Source organism: Cryptomeria japonica, chromosome 1 (genome assembly GCF_030272615.1).
Source record: "Cryptomeria japonica chromosome 1, Sugi_1.0, whole genome shotgun sequence".
Lineage (NCBI taxonomy): Eukaryota > Viridiplantae > Streptophyta > Pinopsida > Cupressales > Cupressaceae > Cryptomeria > Cryptomeria japonica.
In genome coordinates, this window is record NC_081405.1 from 663,297,386 (window position 1) to 663,317,385 (window position 20,000).

Below are 20,000 nucleotides of genomic sequence, written 5' to 3' on the forward strand. Positions count from 1 at the left end.
TATATAACTCTATTATATTAATCTTCTACGATAATGTCGACAGCTTGCTGGGTCATGAGATTGCCACAGTTATTGATTTCAATTACCAGCAAGTTGTCGACGCCTTTGCATATATAAGGATGGAGAGTCATGTCCACGTAGGGGCATGACTTCTACGTGGCTTATGTCACGTAGAGTCATGACCCTCCGTCCCTTGTTCACCGTTGATGTTCATTAGTTAACAATGATGGTGCTCGGGCTCACTGACTAATTCGACCCCGATAGTTATCGGGATTATTCTGAACCATATCGATTATTATATAAAGTAATAAATATGTATATGTATATATACAGATTGCTTCAATCCAACTAAAGCTATATCCTTAACATGTTAAGGAATCTGGACCAGAGATATAGAAGATAACAGCTTGATAATATTTAGGAAGGATGGACTTTAATGAGATCACTGCAATGAATATGTTTTCCTCCACTACGTATCTATATAACTCTGTTATATTAATCTTCTACGATAATGTCGACAACTTGCTGGGTCATGAGATTGCCACAGTTATTGATTTCAATTACCAGCAAGTTGTCGATGCCTTTGCATATATAAGGATGGAGAGTCATGTCCATGTAGGGGCATGACTTCTACATGGCTTATGTCACGTAGAGTCATGACCCTCCATTACTTGTTCACCGCTAATGTTCATTAGTTAACAATGATGGTGCTTGGGCTCACTAACTAATTTGACCCCGATAGTTATCAGGATTATTCTGAACCATATCGATTATTATATAAAGTAATAAATATATATATATATATATATATATATATACGTATATACAGATTGCTTCAATCCGACTGAAGCTATATCCTTAACACTCCCTCTTAGCAAAAGAGGATTGAATTTCATAATTGAGTTTTAAGGAACAACCTTCTAGATATACATATTCATTTGACATGATCATTCTCTCAGTAACACTTACTAGTGAAATACTTCATATCTCAGATGGGACAACAACTACATGAAGTCTTATCAGATTACAACCTTGATTCTAGTGACAATTGTAACATTGTCATTATCATAGGTGAAATAATTTTAGTATCATGATATCCGGCATATTCCGGGACAGCAAATTAATGTAGTCAATCATGATATGATTGTTATCATAATTTCCGACATATTTCGAAACAACCATTTTAATGATAACAATTCAATAACTCATCATAGAAAAATTTAGTATCAAGATTTCCGGCACATTCCGGGACAGCAACTTAATGTAGTCAATCTTGACAACAAATCAGACTATTGTGAAAGTCTTCACCTTACAATAGCAATCTTAAACTTACATCACATGAAAGATCGTCACCTTTCATGACATAGCACATACATGCAATATTGCATCCAAGATATTCATGAATATATCAAATTACATATGAATCATATTAATATCAGAAATTTCCATTATAATTTAGTCATACCAAGTTTACCTCTTAAGTATTCCACTTTCAATTTTACAAGAGGTTTGGTGAATATGGCGGCACTTTGCTCTTCAGCTTTGATGTAGGTCAATTTGATAACATCTCTGTCTACCTGTTGACGTGTATTTTGTACACAATCATACACAGAATAAAATACCTAAAGGTATCTTATCCTCTCTTGAGAAAATAGTCTCTAACTGCTGAAGATTCGCGTAAAGGATCAGTTAGGTAGACTCCAAGGTTCTTTTAGTGGGATCTCCACGTGTGGACAAGCTCCAGTGGTATGATGTGATTTGCTGGAATCACAAGGGGACTTACATTGAACTTCCGATCTGCTTTGCTGGACACAGGCTCTTACTAACTTAGATTTGAAAAAATGAAAAAGGAAGGGTGAAGAGAGGATCTAATCCTAATACTAAGAATGTAGGAGCAATGATTTGATTTTTGACAAAACTCTAACTAGATCTTGTTTTGACATCAATGGAACATCTACACAAGACTAGTGCGATCTTCTAAGGGAGCTTTATGATGTTCAAATCATCACCGCAGGCATAGATACCATCCAAGTTGATGCATATCAATGAAGGGGCGACAAATTGAAATTGAGCTTAAGCTGAATGATTCCAGTTGACTACGCAAGTCTGCAATCAACAAACTGCTAGTAGTATGGATGTACGAATTCCACCATCAATCAATCACATTTCCTCCATTCATCTAATCATCTACCATCTAAGATTGAAGACTCAACAAGAAACCATGCAAATTGCAAGAAAAACGACATATTTCACCATTACTTCAATGAAAATGGAGTTTTTTTACAATCAATGGCAACAATTTCTTGCCTTGTCCTCTTATTCTACTCTAATTGCTATTCTATCAACTATATTCTAACTCTTCCAACTATTTACAACTCTCTCTAATCATCTAAAATTCATCCTTACAAAATGAAATGCCTGGGCTTATATAGTGCCCACAATACAATTTGATGGCTTAGATCAATTCAAGATCAATGGCCAAGATTTTACAATGAAAACCCTAATTAGGGTTTGTTACAACCATTACATAACATTTAATGCTTGACCAATGATAAAATTGTATTGCTTGGACACATGTCCCTTTTAGAAAAATCGACCAATGGATAGCCGGGGTAGGTACATCGGAGTTTGTGCCACCTTCCATGAGTTAAGTACATTGAATCTGGACATGCTGAGATGGACTTCACTGATTGGAGAAATGATGACTAGGACGCCACCTCATCTGACACTTGAAGCTTGCTAGATATTCAATTTGATGTCGTTGAGAGGCTATCTTTAATTAACTCTTGTTCTAACTCCTTTTGTCCTTGATGTGCAGGATGACGATGTACCTCGCCTTGGAACGCTGGATTGAAAGAGGTCGCCCATGTCTTGGCTTGATCGTCCTAGCGAAGACCGTCCTTGATCCGGCTTGATTTTCCTTGAAGAGACTTCCATTTGACGCCTACACAACATTTCAAAATTAGTAACATGATTTTGCAATACATAACATAAATTAGAGAGCAAATTTTAGGAAACTTAATGATAAGTCCTTTATTAATCATTTCCTAAAAACAACTGAGCTAAGGCAAAACAAAATTTCAAAAATAAGGCAATGACAATCAAAATTTGAAATTAAAACAAGAGATCTTGCCATACCTTACTTGAGAGCTAACTCTAAAATGCAAAATGAATAAAATCGCCTAGGCAAAATTTGAAATAAGATGGTCTTGATGTGATCTTCAAAAGAACGTTCCTCTTATCAACTTCGCCACCCTTCAAGTCTTGGACGTGATTTCCTCTTCAAGTTAGCAATTTCGCCATCTTTGATATGTCCTTGACGTGATATCCAATGCCTTGGACAAGTTCGCACTTCCTTGGATAGTACTAACGCCTTCCTTTGGATATAAATTCGCACCTCCTTGAATACAACTTCGCACTTCTCCCTTTGTCTTCCTTAAATCGCACTTAAGATGATAAAAATGATAATGTGAAAATAAAAATCTTTCACCTCCCTTATATAAGCGCCTCTCATCATTCACCCTAAGGCCGACTTTTGTGAAATAAAGCAATTTTAAACGATTTTTAATTAAATAATAAAGGCCGACCTCCCTACCTAAGCGCTCCTCTTGATTTTTATTAATTAATAAATAATTAATTAAATGCCTTTATCATTTAAATTGACAAATTTCGATTTTTTACAAAGGCAAAAAAATTAATTAACATTAAGCGCAATATTTAAATGCTATTTTTAATAAAATATCGATTTTGTTAGCATTTAAATAAATTAAAAAATGTGTTTTAAGCGCCAAAATGAAAAAGTGAGAAGATACGTACCTCATCGCCCTGGTCCCTGACTGGGGGACAGGAGCGATCCATCAATTTGATCATAATTCTTGCATTTTTTACGTCCAAGGTCTTCATTTCTACGTTGAATTTGCCATTTTCCTTGGGATCTTCGAACTTGATTGACTTATCCTTGCGATTGAATGTCCTTTTGTGGTAATATCGCCCTGGTCCCTTGAAGAGGGACAGGAGCGATCCTTATGTCCTAGCTCAAATTGGCAAGTTTTTTGATCTTCGTTTTTCGTTCATTGCCTTCCAAAGGACGTCCTTGACCATGCCTATCTTTGCCTTGTCTTGGTTTTGACGGAACATGAGTGTTTTAGTAAAAATCGCTTTGGTCCTTGTCCAAAGGACAGGAGCGATATAGGCTCTTTGTGCAAATTGGTAGCATTTTAACGTTCGACACTTTGGTATATCACCTTCAAAAGACGCCTTAGACCTTTTACCATCTTGCAAAACCTTGGCTTGACGTAAATTTTGAGAGACTTGGCCAATATAATCAATATCGCTCTGGTCCCTTCCTGAGGGACAGGAGCGAACTTCAAGTTTTTAAGCTTGTCCTTGCGTTCTTCAACTTGCCATTACCTTCAATGCGTGAAATGACGTCCCTTGATTCCTCTTGGTGGCTTGATACTTGCTAAACTTTCAAAATCTTGGTCTTTATGGAAATTTCGCTCTGGTCCCTTCCTGAGGGACAGGAGCGAATTAGGATATTTTAGAGCAAATCCCTCAATGTGGCGATCCTTGTAACTTTGTGCTTGATGGAGATGCTTCGAAACGTCCTTGGTACCTTGTTCTTCGCCTTGGAGTGTCCTGATCTTGGAGGGACGGCAATATAATCATCATATCGCCCTGGTCCCTTGGAGAGGGACAGGAGCGATCTTGGCTTTGTATGCTTCACTTCACTTTGCTAGCTTCCAGATTTATATTCAACGGGTTCATAATGCGTCCTTCCATTCATCCATGCCTTGGAATCGGTCGTAACTTGGCGAGAAAATCATCTATAACAAAAATCGCTCTGGTCCCTTCCTGAGGGACAGGAGCGAACTTAAGCATTTTGGTCCTTTGTTGACGTTTGATAATCTTCAATTTGTCTTCAACGGGTTCGATTGACCTCCTTTCTTGCCTTCGAACATAAAATTTGCTTGATCTTTGCCTAGATCGTACCTTATGAAGAATTTCGCTCTGGTCCTTGAGTGAGGGACAGGAGCGAATTTGACCCTCTAGGCAAAACTTCATCATCTCATTGTTTTTGATCAAGTCTGGATGCTCTATCATGCTCATTTCGTCCTTCACCATGCCTTTGATGTCTCGATTCGTCCGAACAAGGTCAGGAATGGCTCAACTAATCATTTTCGCTCTGGTCCCTTGGTGAGGGACACGAGCGATTCGCCTTGGTCCCTTGGAGAGGGACAGGAGCGCTTTTTCGCTGTGGACCCTTGGAGAAGGACACGAGCGAAATTTGACTTTTCGCACTCTCAATCAGGACAATTTTAATGGAATATAACATTTAAGTATAAGTGACATTTCCTTCTATGTTTCTTCTTTCTTATACTTTAAGTTATATTCCATATATACTTTCAGGATGTTTGAGAGTGGTTTCAGACCTCCAGGAGTTATATTGCAAAATCTAGTTTTTGGAGGTTTTTTTAGTTTCCAGACTTAGTCAAATTCAGGATCAGGGCATTCCAGACTTAGCCAAATTTCAGGATCAGGACCTCACTCAGGCCGGACTTGCTATCCTATGTGATCCCCTGGGCGACGCTTCAAGTTATATTCATTTGATAAAATGCACCTCTCTGGACCTTTTCACATCGTCAAGACGTTAAAATCTTGCAAGGACAAAGCAAAATTGGATTTGTAGCTCCGGTCCTTCACTAAGGGACAGGAGCGATTTTTCCCCTGGAGGCATTTCTGTGTTCATGAAAATCTTCAATTTATATTCAATGGAAAGATCTCGCCTTTCTCCATCACTTCCAATTCGTAATTCATCTTGACCCTGCAAGAATAGTAAGATATTTGAAAACGAGCTCCCGTCCTTCACTGAGGGACAGGAGCGATTTTGCTCCTACAGGCCAAAATATCATGATTTTACACATTTTATCACTTCACAAGGCGAAAACAAATCATTTGAAATGCCTAGGATCAAAATTCAAAAAAGTCAAAATTTGGTCAAAAATATTCAATTGGACAAAAATTCACATTTCATCTTCAACACTTAGACAAATTTAAGCTCTGCATCAACATTCCAATTGAAAATTAGACCATTCTGGCGAATTCATTTCATTCAAAATTTGCATTCTAGAAAAGGAAACTCAAAAGCCCTCAAAACGATTGGATTTTGGTCCGAAAAGACGGTAATTAGAACCCTAAGGCTTGACCCTAAATCCAGACAACTAACAAACTAACAAAACCCTAGAAAAAGCAAAGCGAAAACGAACAAAAAACATGGGTCCCCATTTGCAATGGGGCGATGTGTGAAAACGTCACAACACTACCATATCTCTTATGTAATAGTATGGGATTTCTATATGCTTGGATCGATTATGAAAGACTAGATTTACAGAAAGTTTGATGCAGCTTTGATTATCACAGTGGGGTCTAGGGGTTTCCCAAATAGTCCAACTAGCAATTTCCTTAACCATACTGCCTCACGTGCTCCCATGGAGGCAGCCATATATTCGGCTTCAGTGGAACTCTGAGCAACTACTAACTGTTTTTTGCTAAACCCAGGATATCATAGCTGATCCAAGACTAAAACAACACCCCATTGTACTTTTACGATCAATGGAACTACCTGCCCAGTCGAAATCAGAATACCCTTGGAGTTGTATCTCAACATTTTTATATTTCAGGCCAAGTCCAATAGTGCCACGCAAGTATCTTAGAATATGCTTAGCCGCCATTAGGTGAATCTTCTTAGGTTCGCACATGAAGTGACTTAACACATTGGTAGCGTAACAAATATTAGGGTGAGTGTTTACCAGGTACATGAGAGATCCAATAATTTGTCTATAGTATGTAGGATCTGTAGGTTCTGAATCTACTGCTTCACTTTTGAGCTTATGAAGATTTGTTTCCATTGGAATGGAGAGAGGTTTACAATCCATCATACCAAAAAAGGTCAAGATATCAGTGGTGTATTTTCCTTGATTTAGGAAAATATAATTCTCCTTTTGCCATACTTCTAGGCCCAGAAAATAGTGCAGTAGACCTAGATCTTTCATATAGAATTCAGCCACAAGATCTTGTTTGCACTTTGCAATGAGGTGATCTTCTCCTGTTATCAACAAGTTATCAACATAGAGAACAAGTATTAGCATGTCACCATCCGATATTTTGAAGTATATGTTGGAATCTACTTCATTTTTGGAATATCCTAGTTTGGAGAGATAGCTATCTATCCTTCCGTACCATGCCCTAGGAGCTTGCTTAAGGCCATAAAGAGCTTTTTTTAGTCTACACACATAGAGGTTTCTATCATGTATAGCAAAGCCTTTAGGTTGTTCTATATATACTTCTTCCTCAATAATACCATTCAAAAATGCGGTCTATACAAATTTGACCTTAAATTTGACCTTACCTTGCTATTAGCCCTTGCTTGGAAGAGATGTGATGTCTCTCTCAGGTGGCAATCAAATCAAGTCTCTCTCTTTGGGATGAAGCAGTCAGTCAGTTTTCAAGGCTAAGAAAATGAATGACTCGTATCTTTGCTTGCAAAATCAGAGTTACGATGCAAATTCAGCTAAGGCAGATTTGTTTTGGAGAGTCAATATTCTAAGGAAGAAGGAGCTGAAGTTCAAATTCTCATGAGAAACTCAGAATAAAGGCTTCAAGATGGTGAAAGTTGCATTTTACGGCACTTCCATTTCCACCTCCCCTCATTTCCATTCCCTTCCATCTTTCCATCTCACTCCATCCCACAACCCTTCCACTCCCTTCATCTTCCTTTTCTTTATCTTCACCTTCCACCCATCCTTCTTCCATCTCCTATCTTTCATCCCTTATCCTTCCATCTTCCTTCACCTTCCTCCCTTTATCATCTCCTAATTTTCCTCTTCATCCTCTATCCCTTCATCTCCCCACTTCCTAACTTCCCTTTCTATCCTTTCACCCTCTACCCACCTACCTTCCTATCCTCCATCTCCCCTTTCATTCCATTTTCCCTCACTCACTCCCATCTCCTACCATTTCCTTGTCCTCATTTCACCTTCACCTACCTTCCTTCCTTTCAACCATCCTACCTTCCCACTTCCCACTCCCCCCTTTCTACCTTTACCTTCACCTACACCTACATCCTCTAACCCACATCTTACACTCCTTGCCCCTTTATTTCTCTCTCATACCTTCCATTCCCTACATTCTCTAGCCTACATCTCACACTCCTTACCCCTTTACTTCCCTCCCATACCTTCCATTCCCTACATTCTCTAACCTACATCTCACACCCCTTACCCCCTTACTCCCCTTAGCCTACCCATCCACTACCCACACTCCTTTACCACCCTACCTCCTACCCCTATCCTATCCTAAGCCACCTTCCTTGTTACCCTTCATAACCTGATCCTATCCTAGCCTACACCCCTCCTAACCGTAGCATCCATTCCTTATACCTCCCTCTCTCAACATATCCTAACCCACGTCCTTTATCCCTTATGAATCCCCACGGCAGCACTTATCCTACCCCCTCATACCTTCCACCTTACCCCCCTGTGACTTCTCCTTATCACTCTCTTCTTCACCGCACCCTTTCCACCTTACTAGCTTCGACTCCCTCCACTACCTTGCCACGCATGTTTGGGCCCATCAAACTCTAAGATGGAGATTTAAAAGTTTTTTTAAGGCATTGTGATTTCTTTTGACTCCCTTTTACCACCGTAGCCTTGCTTGCGTCCCACCAATTAAATAATGGACAGCAAAAAGTTTCTAAGGCAGAGCACTGGCAAAAGCACTTCCTTTGGGGTCCTAAATCCCCGACTCACCTTGTAGGCCGATTTCCTTTACCTATTGAAATCCATGATCAAGCTTGGGCTTATTTCCTTTGACTTATCAAAAGCCCAACCTGGGCAGAAAGTTGTGTCAATGCTGATTGAGGGTGATATTTTAATGTTCTTGCAGTTGGAACTAAAGCTTAAGCGAATAAGGCAAGTGTCTTTGACATTGCCTTTGCCCTCTCCAATCCCCCACCTAGCCTAGGACCTATTTCCTTTGCCCCTTCATATCCTCTATCTATTTTTGAATGATTTCCTTTGGGGTCTTAAAAGTCCGAACTGCCTTTGCATCATTTCCTTTGACCCCCAAAATCTCCGATCAAGCTTTGGCTCACTTCCTTTGGGGTCCAAAATCCATGATCTGGCACTTGCTTACTTCCTTTGACCCCCGAAAACTCCGATCAGCTCATGAGTCATTTCCTTTGCCCATCCAAAACTCCGATCAGGGTATAATGTTTTCCAATTTTGATTAAGGAGGAATGTTTTGATATTTTTTTGTGGCAATTTGAAAGACTAAAGTTGATATCTTGGAGCATTGTCTTTGCCTCTTTAAATGTCCGACCTGCTCTCACTGTCATTGCCCTATCCAAACCCTGATCTCCTCATCAGCAGTGTCAGTGACCCATTAAAAGCCCGAACTTGCACATGTTTAGACAGAAATCAGGTCAAAGCTCAGAAATCAGACCTAAGATGATTAAATCTGACGTAAAAGTAGAGTCTCAGACTGAAAGTATGACAAAATCAGACACAAAATCAGACATAAAAATCAGACCTTGGAGATGATAATCAGAGGTCAAGTAAAGGGAATTCATTTCAGATTTTAAGATTAATATTGTTCTCTTCTACATTTTGATCAAGGTTTGTTTGCTTTTCAGGTTATGGAAGCAAACTGACATCATGGAGAACTCGCCAATACATATTCAGGATGCTCACGAAGAAGCAGACTTCATTTCAACATCAAGACTCATTAATGCAAGGGAATCAAAGGAATCAAACTCAAGAAGATTCGATCAAGATGAGGAAGATAGCAAAGAGCAAGCATGAAGATGCTAGAAAGAAAATTTTCACAATCTTGCATTTCCTCCGGAAATCCAAGAATCAATGCCAGTACATCAAGACAGGAGATAGTTTCAAAAGAGTTAATCAAAGTTATATGCAATTTGGGAATATCTCCTACCTATCTCTCATTCGTGATCGCGATTGGAAATGTTATCAAGAGATATATCTCAATCACTTACAACTTGTGATGAGTTACAAAGATCGAGCAAGCTGAGGTGGCAACCAAGTCTTATCCAATCATATTATTCCAAGTCAAGGCGTCCAAATTCGAGGCACCTAGCTCATCCATCAAGGAGACAACTTCCACATGAAGGCAAAAACTTTGATGTACCTACCCTCGCCATTCATTGGTCAATTATTCAAGGAAGGACATGTGTCCATGTTATTATTAATTTATTATTGATCAAGCATTAAATGCTTTGTAATGGGTGTAACAAACCCTAATTAGGGTTTCTATCTTTCGATCTTTGCCATCGATTATGAATCAATCTGAGCCACTCAATGTAATGAGAGCACTATATAAGGCTCCACTTTTTCATTTGTAAAGGTTAATAGTTAATAATTCAAGAAAAGTGAGTAGATCAATAGCAAATAGTAAGAATAGAGTAGGAGAAGGCAGAAATTGTTGCCAAACTTGTAAATAAACTTCCTTTTCATTGAAGTTATGGTGGAATGTGTTGTTCATCTACATATTTGCATGGTTTCTTTTTGGATCCTCATGTTAGATATTGATAATTAGATAAATGAAAGAACTTTGTGTATGATCAATGGTGAAATTCGTATATCCATACTACTAGCAGTTTGCTGTTTGTAAACTTGCCTTGCATAGTCAACTCGAATCATTATTCACACTTCACTTCAATTGTTGTTTCTTCATTGATATGCATCATCTTGATGATGTCTATGTAGTTAGTAGTGATTTGAACATCTTATGCTTAACTTAGGAGATTGCACTAGCTTCGTGGAGATGTTGCTCACATGTCAAAGCCTAGCTTAGTTGAGTTTCACCAAAGATCATCCATAGTTTCTTGCATTCCTAGGATTAGATCAACTCTCTCAACCTTTCATCATTTTTCAATTTTTTTCAAATCAGTTAATCCCACATTCCAGCATAATTCAAGCATTCAAGATTCAACGTAAGTCCCCTTGTGAATCCAGAAATATCACATCATACACAACTGAGTCTATCCAAGAGCACGTCAAGACCTGACATACGAGAACCTTGGAGTAATCCCACTTGATCAAGCAGCTTAGCATTTGGGAGTCTTTGTTCAAGAGAGGATCGAATACTTAGTATTTTATTCCTGTGTTGCATGAAGTCATAAAACAATCATCAACAATATTCAAACTTAGACATCAAAGTCAGACCTATCCTAAGTCTGAAAATCAGGTTTCTAGAGGGCAAATTTTCCAGATTTTGATTAAGATCCTCACGTCTTCCAAAATTTGTGTTACATAATGTTGAATTTCTGATTTTAGTGAGCTTACAAGTCTAAAAATCATTCAAAATTAGAACCCAAGTTAATTCTTGAAAATTAAATGTTCAAATTACCTATCACAAGCTGGGACAAAAGTTGGGAGCAAAGGTCCCTATGAGGTTCGAATTTCCACCCAAGGGTATGGAAGGCATTACAAGGTAAATTGAATCTCCACTCCAAGGGTAAGGCATCAAAATGAAGTGAAATTTGCTAAGAGCAAGGAGTCCCTATGACCTTCGAATTTCCATCATGAGAAAATGATCATGAAGACAATGATAAATTAGTCCCTACAAGGATCGATTTCCCACCAAGGTTGAGACAAAGTTTATCCCATAGGTGTTTGATTCAATATTTGTTTGTTTTGCAGGTCTGCTACAAGGAAGAGAAGCATGATGATCAAGGCTTGAGATGAAAGAGGATGCAACTTGCAAGGATACCAAAGGCTCAACACTTCAAAGCAACAAATGATGAAGGATCAACTCCAAGATGACAAGCATATTGCAAGGATAACATCACAAATGCGAATGAGGAAGATCAACATTTCAAGGATTGGAAGAGGATTTCCAGATAAGGATTTCCAAAAGCAAAGATGAGGACTAGCTCAAACATGAAGAAGACATCACCTTGATGGTGAATAAATGAAGGAAAGCAAGTTCAAGACATGAGCGCCAAGGATTCCACATTATGAAGTAGGAACTACATCAAGGGATCTCAAAGCCGAAGAACATTAAGGAGGAAATAGTTCAAAGAATTCCCAAACATAAGGATGAAATGCAAAGTATCACAAGGAATTCCAAGCATCATGAAGATGTTCAAGGCAAATTGATTGTCTACAATGCTAGCCAAGGTGGCATCCCAGTCACCATTAGTCCAATCAAAGGGTACCAAGTCAGCATTCATTCAAGGATGGAACAGGTGACACGTGAAGCTACATCAAATATTATTTATTTTACCTATCCTCATCTCTCATTGGCCAATGTCATGGTGGTTGTGACAAACCCTAGTAAGGGTTTTATCTTGCAATCTTGGCCATTGATCTTGAATCGATTTGAGCCATTCATTGTAATGAGACTTCTATAAAAGGGCTCAGGCTCTCATTTGTAAGGCTAATGTTAGTAGAGTAGAAGAATAGTTGCTAAGGCAATTAGGAATTAGAAGTTAGAGTAGAGTAGAGTAGAGTAGAGTAGAGTAGAGTAGGAGAAGAAATTGTTGCTAAGACTTGTAAATGCATATACTTTTTTCATTGAAGATATGGTGAAATGTGTTGTTTCAACAAGTTACATGGTTTCCACTTTTCAATTGCTTTGATGTTGATTAAATGAATGGAAGATTTAGTGGGTGATTAATGGTGAAATTCTTTTATCCATACCACTAGCAGTTTGCTGATTGTAAACTTCCCTTGTGTGGTCAACTAGAATCCTTATTCAAGCTTAACTCCAATTGTTATTCACACATTGATATGCATTGCCTTGATGGTGTCCATGTTGTTGGTGGTAATTTGAACATCATATATTTACCTTAGAAGATCGCACTAGCTTTGTGGAGTTGTTCACTAATGTCAAAGCAAAGTCGAATAGAGTCTCACCAAGTCATTAACTAAATCCTTTTGTTCTTTCTTTGTTAGATGAGTAAATTCCCAAGTTCTAGCAAATCAATGCATTCAACGTAAGTCCCCTTGTGATTCCAGCATTATCACATCAAACCATTGAGCTTATCCACACATTGAGAACCGACATTTGGAACCTTGGAATCTTCCAATTGATCACATAGTTTAGCATTTGGGAAGATTTTGTTCAAGAGAGGATAAGATACCTTGGTATTTTATTCTATGTTAGAGGTGTCTAAAAAACACATCAACAGGTACTCAATTTGATGAGAGAGCACACCAAAGGCAAGGCACTTCTGCAATTGGGGGCAACACAATTTGCCACAAACTTTATCACTTAAGCAATTATGAATGAACAAAGTGTGGTTGGATTCTCCATATCCAAAAGGCTAGAATAGGAGAAAATTGCAAGGACAGTTTTAAATAGGTGTTCGCCAAGAGTGTAAAGAAGATACTCAAGGTGAGTAACAAAGTTAAGTTTTAGAGGGAATTTTGTATTTGCTGGTTTTTTATATTTTTTATAATTATTTTTTTATTTTATATTAATTTTAATTGTGAGTATTGTTGGTATCTGTTTTATCATCTATCAAACATTAGAATAAGATACCCAAAGGTATTCTATCCTCTCCTGAAAAATCACTACTAATTCCAAGGTTTATATATGCGAACAAGCGACTTTAGTGGGATAGCTACTTGGGTAGTGTATGCTGAAAATCTCAAGGGGGACTTACATTTACAAGCTTCTTTCAAGCTTCTAGACTTAGATAGATTTATCAGTTTCAAGCTCTCTCTTTTTTTAGGATTTTCCGGGATTCAGACTTTTAAAAAAGGGGAAAAGGGGATAGGGTTAAGAAAGCTGATCTAAACCTACGAATTCTGGAGACGGTGTTAACTAGGTGTTCTCGGGAAACCACACTTTGTTTGGCCACACTAAGGACAACTACACAAAGTGGGTGCAATCTTCAACGGGTTGTGCTTATGATCAAAGTTTTGGCATACACAGGGGATAGGCTCAGACTAACTTTGCACAATGAAATGGAAATCATCCATTCACCAAAAGTATGAGCAGAGATACACCGTTAATTAATACTCATCAAATCCTTCATTCAATTCTAACAACTTTGAGAGCAAATCTAAATTAACTTTTAACTAATGTGTTGAGGAAATTGAAACCATGCTAATCACTCAAATAACAGAGATTACAAAGCCTCAAGAGAAAGCGCACATGCAATATATTATTTGAAAAATGACCTTCACACAACAAAATATCAAAAACCTCACTCTCCAAATGAGAGGAGGTAGCCTTATATAGTTTTCCAGAAAATAATGAACGGCCGAGATCAAACAATGATCAAGGGCCCAGATTGAAAGCTACAAACCTTAATTAGGGTTTCTCAAAACTAACTACCCTTCAGCCAATGAGAAAGTTACATTTGGGGACACTTGTCCTTCTTGCTAAATATGAACCATCAATGAAAATAGAAGGTTGTTGCATTGTGAAGTGTGCCCTCCTAGAAGCTTCCAGATAAGTCAGGTTCATTGAACCTGGACATGTTGACTTGGAACAATCTGATTGGTTGGAAGATGACGAGGCGCCACCTCAGCGTGTTGGATATCTTCCTTGAATTCTCCAATTTGTGTCAAGAAATTGTCTAAGTATGGAAATTTGATTCTTCTTGCCACCATCTGCATCTGATTGGGAGCTTGTCTTTAATTCTTCAAAAGATGAAATCCTTCAAGAAGTTGGAAATTCTTTTGAATATTTCACTAAGTCTAAGAACTTTTCTTTCTTGATGCCTTGAGATTCTTTCAAGTGCCTTAAATTCGGAGAAGAATTCCTCTAGGCCTTCGTCATAATAGCTCTTCCCGTACTTAGCCAAATTTTGGCCATCTCTATGCTTGGAAAAACCTTGCTCGTGGACTTGTCTTCAACTCTGAATTTGGCCTGAAACTCCATTTGTGTTTTTTGCGATGATCCCGCCTTCAGCTGCCAATTTATGTTGCACGGGAGGAGGGTAAAAAGCTCTAGATAACTCCTCACAAATATGAATTGATATGATCAAAAGTTCCGCTGTTCAAACATTTATCACGTTCAACCATCATCCAAAACCTGCAAAACCAAAAGAAAATAAATTAGAATCTTCATTTTGAGCATAAACTTTGAAGGTTTGATGGCAAAGTGTGCTCTAATTCTCCACTTCCTCAACACTTTTAGCTTTCAACAAGCTGCGAACACTTAGCAATTTTAGAAACCCTTGAAAACTCATTCTGATTTGAAGGTTTGGGAGTGAAATTTGTCTTTGATTACTCTAAAAATGAACTTAGTCCCAAAATCTGTGAAATGAATGTTGAAATCAGATTCGAATCCTAAGTCCCTAAAAACTCCATCCAAAATTTGAAAACCAGGTTGAAAACTCAATAAATCTTCCTTGAATACCCCTGTCACCTTCAGAATCTCAAAAAAAATATGTGAATTTGCTCTTCAAAACAGTCAAGAATCTCCTTCAATCTGCGTGTAAACTTGTGGTAAATGGTTGAAAATCTCAAACTTATACTTGGAATCACCCTTAAAATCTTCTTTCAACCTGCAAAACTCTTAAAACTTCTCTCAAAATGTTCTTTATCTGCAGAAAACATCTCTTAATTGCTCTCAACTTGCTCAAGAAATTCAAACCTCATGTGTAAAAATGAGAGAGTGAATGAAATATTTGTACGAGGGTTCGATTTTATAATTAGAAACTCAGAAAATCTCTTCAAAACTTGTTTCTAATCCTTCCCTAGTCTTTTGAATCTGCAGAGAATGTTTCTAATTTTGACTTTAGTTTGCAAATCGAGCTCAATCTTCCATATTCTTCTTTTCAAAACTTTCCAAATCTGCACTCAGTTCAAACTTGGATGATAGATTCTGCTGACATCATCTTCTTGTCTTCCATTTTAGCAAATATCTTACTTGGGCGGACTTATTTCAAGTTGGGGAACTAAACAAGGCACCACACTCCAGCATAGGGCGGACTTTAGAAGATTGGTGGAACAAGACAAGGTACCATACTTCATATTCATTCATACTTAACCAAAATCTGATCATTTCATCTTGAACTTGAACTCCTCTTCAGCTTAACATCTCATCTTCAAACCTGATCTTACCATGATCCGATCATTTTCAAGGCATACTTTGGAGTTTGTTTGATCTTTCATCAGTGGGGCGGACTTCAACCAACTCATGACACCGCACTTGTTCATCTTTTAGGGCGGAGTTTAGAGAATTTGTGGCACCACACAATCATCTTGATTAATACTTCCAAGGGCGGACTTTGAGAAGGTTTTAGAAACCTTGGAGAGTGGACTTCATCAGCTTCATGCCACATTGCTTGGGCAGACTTTGGAGATCATGACCATGCTTCAAGGCAGACTTTGAGTCTTAGGCACCACTTACACCTCCCCTTGGGTGGACTTTGGATGATTGTACTCCAATGCTAGGGCCGACTTTGTGAAGTTAGGCATCTTCACTCATCCTTTTGGACGGACTTTTCATCTCTATTGCCATCACCTTCAAGGCGGACTGTGTTCCTCTTATGCACCATATTCCTTGACCAAGGGCAGACTTGAATGGCTTCTCTCCTTCTTACACATGGCAGACTTTGTGAGTCTTGTTCTCCATCATGGGGTGGACTTTCCTTGCCTTATGCACTTGGTCTTTGTAGGAGGGCGGACTTTCTCACACCACTTACCATCTCCTTAGGCGGACTTTGTGAGACTTATGCACTTTTTACTTGCTTCTTATCTCACCTTAGGGCGGACTTTGGAGGGGTTGATGACACTTTGCCTCAAGGTGGACTTTTTACTTCCTTGCACCATTGCATTTGCACCTTGTCTCACCTAAGGGCGGACTTTCTCACTTCCTCACACTTTAACTCTCCATTCATGGTGGACTTTGAATGGCTTGTGCACCTTGAGGGCGGACTTTGAATGACTTATTCTCTTCTCAAGTGGGAGGGCAGACTTTCTCATGACCACTTACCATTCACCATCTCCTTAGGTGGACTTTTTCAAACTCATGCACTTTTCACTTGCTTCCTACCTTAGGGCGGACTTTTTGGAGTTCATAACACTTGCTTGGGCAGACTTTGGAGTTCACAACACTTGCTTGGGCAGACTTTGAGTCTTAGGCACCACTTACACCTCCCCTTGGGCGGACTTTGGATGACTTGTGCTCCAATGCTAGGGCGGACTTTGTGAAGTTAGGCATCTTCACTCAGCCTTTCGGGCAGACTTTTCATCTCTCCCACATGGCGGACTTTGGCCACTTTCCTTTCATTGCAAGGCAGACTTTGAGTTGGCTATGATCTTAGGAGGGCGGACTTTTGCTTCCCCCAAACACCTTCAACTTTGACAAGGCGGACTTCTTTGGACTCCCTTTCCATCACCTTGGGCGGACTTTTTCAAGTTCGTGACCTTCTCCATCATCCATAGGGTGGAGTTTATAGAGCTTGATCCTTTGGAGGGCGGACTTTTGGAGTTCACCTTCTTGGATGTGGCGGACTTCATCTTACTTAGGTACTGCTGATTGCAAAGCAAGGCGGACTTTGAGATGACCATGACCATGCTTTTGTACCTTGAGGGCGGACTTCATCTTACTTAGGTACTGCTGATTGCAAAGCAAGGCGGACTTTGAGATGACCATGACCATGCTTTTGTACCTTGAGGGCGGACTTTAGGAGTTCCCATGACAACGCCATTAGCTAGACTTAGAGACATATTTGGAAAACTAAAAAATTTAATAACTTCTTCAATTATAGCCAGATTAATGTGATATTTGAAGTCCATGCTCAGGTAACCCATCCGAAGCCATGCTCAGGTAACCCATCCGAAGCGTCATGACCCCTAAAATATAGGTACTTAGCTTTTTGGGTCAAAACTTGAAAATCTTTGATCGCGATTGATGCAAATCGATGTTACTAGTGTAAACCCTAGGTCCCTACTCCGAAAAAGCAAAAAATAGACATCCCTAAAAAATAGGTAAAACTTTCTAAAAATAGCCATCCCGGGGATCGAGCTAAAAATGCCAAAAACCAAACTTCCTAAAAAATGTAGACTTTCCAAAAATAGAAAGTTGTCCAAATTCATTCAAATCAATTGCATTCTTCGTCCTTTGGCATTTTTGGGCACTTTGATGATGTCTAGAATCTGTTATCACTTGGTTAGCAAAAACTGACTTTCAATCCTTAGGACTCAAACTGTTCAAAACTTGACAAAACTAAAGCGGAAGGCCACGGGACACTAACAAAAACCCTAGAAAGCAAGAAAAAGGGAGGGTCCCCATTTGCAATGGGGCAATGTGTGAAAAAGGTCACAACAAGTATCCTTCAATAAAGATATTGTGTTTGGTTGATGGGGATTAAATGCCAATATATATGGCCAAGGTAGCCATCTTGCATTATTACAGTGAGAAAGAAGAGCAAATATGAAATCATTTGGTGCATCATTTATCGTAGATGAACAAGCCAACTCCACCAGCCAATACATGGCAGAAGCTACCATCTAAATCCTATTTTTTCTTCTTTAATGCATATAAGGTTGATGAAGCTATTGTGGTGAGTCTTTGTACATGCATAGAGAGGATGACAAAAATGAAGGCATTAAACACATAATTCTAAATGACTTGGAACCCTACAAGGTATGGAGGAGAGCCTTTTTTCAACACCAGATACTGCAGAAAGGTGCTGAAGGGGCCGAAAGGTGCTGAAGGGGCCTCTCAACAAATTCGTCATGGTGAAAGGGAAAAATGAAAAACACAAAAAATTGGACTAATATGCTCCTTGAAAAATTCAAATGGCCTAGTTTCAATACTCATTTAGTGAAACATACAGGCCAAAATCACTTAGCTATTTATTTCTTTCAGTCATAGTATGGTAACATTTTTTGTACATATTATCAATCATACTGTTCACAATGAAATTAATTTTTGGTGATCTCATGATCTGTCTTAGGGAAATTGTTTGGTTGACGAGGAATTCCTTCTCATGCTGGAATTTGGAGAATCGTCTGCAATTCATTATTCCAGCTTATGACTTTGTTCATATAAGCTCACTGTCGTAATTCCTCCTTCATTACCAATATGATATATTTAACATTATTTCAAGAGAGTAGCATGACATTTCTTGCAATCTATCAACAAAGATAATCTGCCTTTCAATTGCACTAAAATTCACATTGGAATATCCCTGAATGAAATCCAAATTAGTAAACATAGAAAACAACATGAAGCCCACTGGGCATTCATAACAAATGGTGATGGAATAATTTTAACAATACACAAACAACAAACACTCAAAATATGTTTCCTCAATTCAAATTCTGTACACATATGAGAGTTTGCATGTTTTGTACATATAGGAGAGCTACACAGGACATTTTGGCTAACAATCTCATCATATATCTGCTGCTAAGGCATCACCCTCTTGCCCTCACAACAAAAATTGAAATCTATATTTATTGGTAGGCACATTCCATCAAACCAAATTGAGATGGAGAAACATATACAAAAAGCCAACATGGTGGACAGAAACTTAATTTAGTATTAAGTATTTCCAGACACCTTCCAAGAAACGAAATGTGCTATCAGTGCTAGAGGTTAATAATCTGCCTTTCTACCACAGCAAGGAAGTCATTTGAGGACATTAAAACTGGATATTTGACCATTACCAAGGCCTGTTACTACTCTTTTGTCTTGGTTAACAGCCTATATTGCGCAAGTACAATTAAACTTGCAGATTGTACTACAAAGCAGGTAATATTCAGCTCACTAATATAACTCTACTGGTATTATCAGAAGAAATGAGGCAAAAGTTTATTACGTGTGATATAATAGAAACCCAGTCCCAGCCTCGTGGTTTCTCATTAGCACCATATCGATCAAAATATCGCCTTTTCTGAGATTTTGTCATTTTCTCTTTTGCTTCCTTCTTCGTTGATGCTAAATTTTTCTCATTCAGTTGATCTTCTGCATCCATGTCCTTCTCATGGTCCTGCCATCATTCACAT

The 20,000-nt window shown here is 38.6% G+C and overlaps 1 protein-coding gene across 2 annotated transcripts in view; it reads right to left on the reverse strand.

The window, feature by feature from the left end:
- Positions 1-20,000, reverse strand: part of LOC131071977 (uncharacterized) — a 54,782-nt gene that overhangs the window by 24,255 nt on the left and 10,527 nt on the right. For both annotated transcript variants that reach the window (XM_058007972.2, XM_058007971.2), the window contains exon 3: positions 19,814-19,984. In XM_058007972.2, the coding sequence (XP_057863955.2) occupies positions 19,814-19,984 (171 nt within the window). The remainder of the gene's footprint in view (positions 1-19,813; positions 19,985-20,000) is intronic.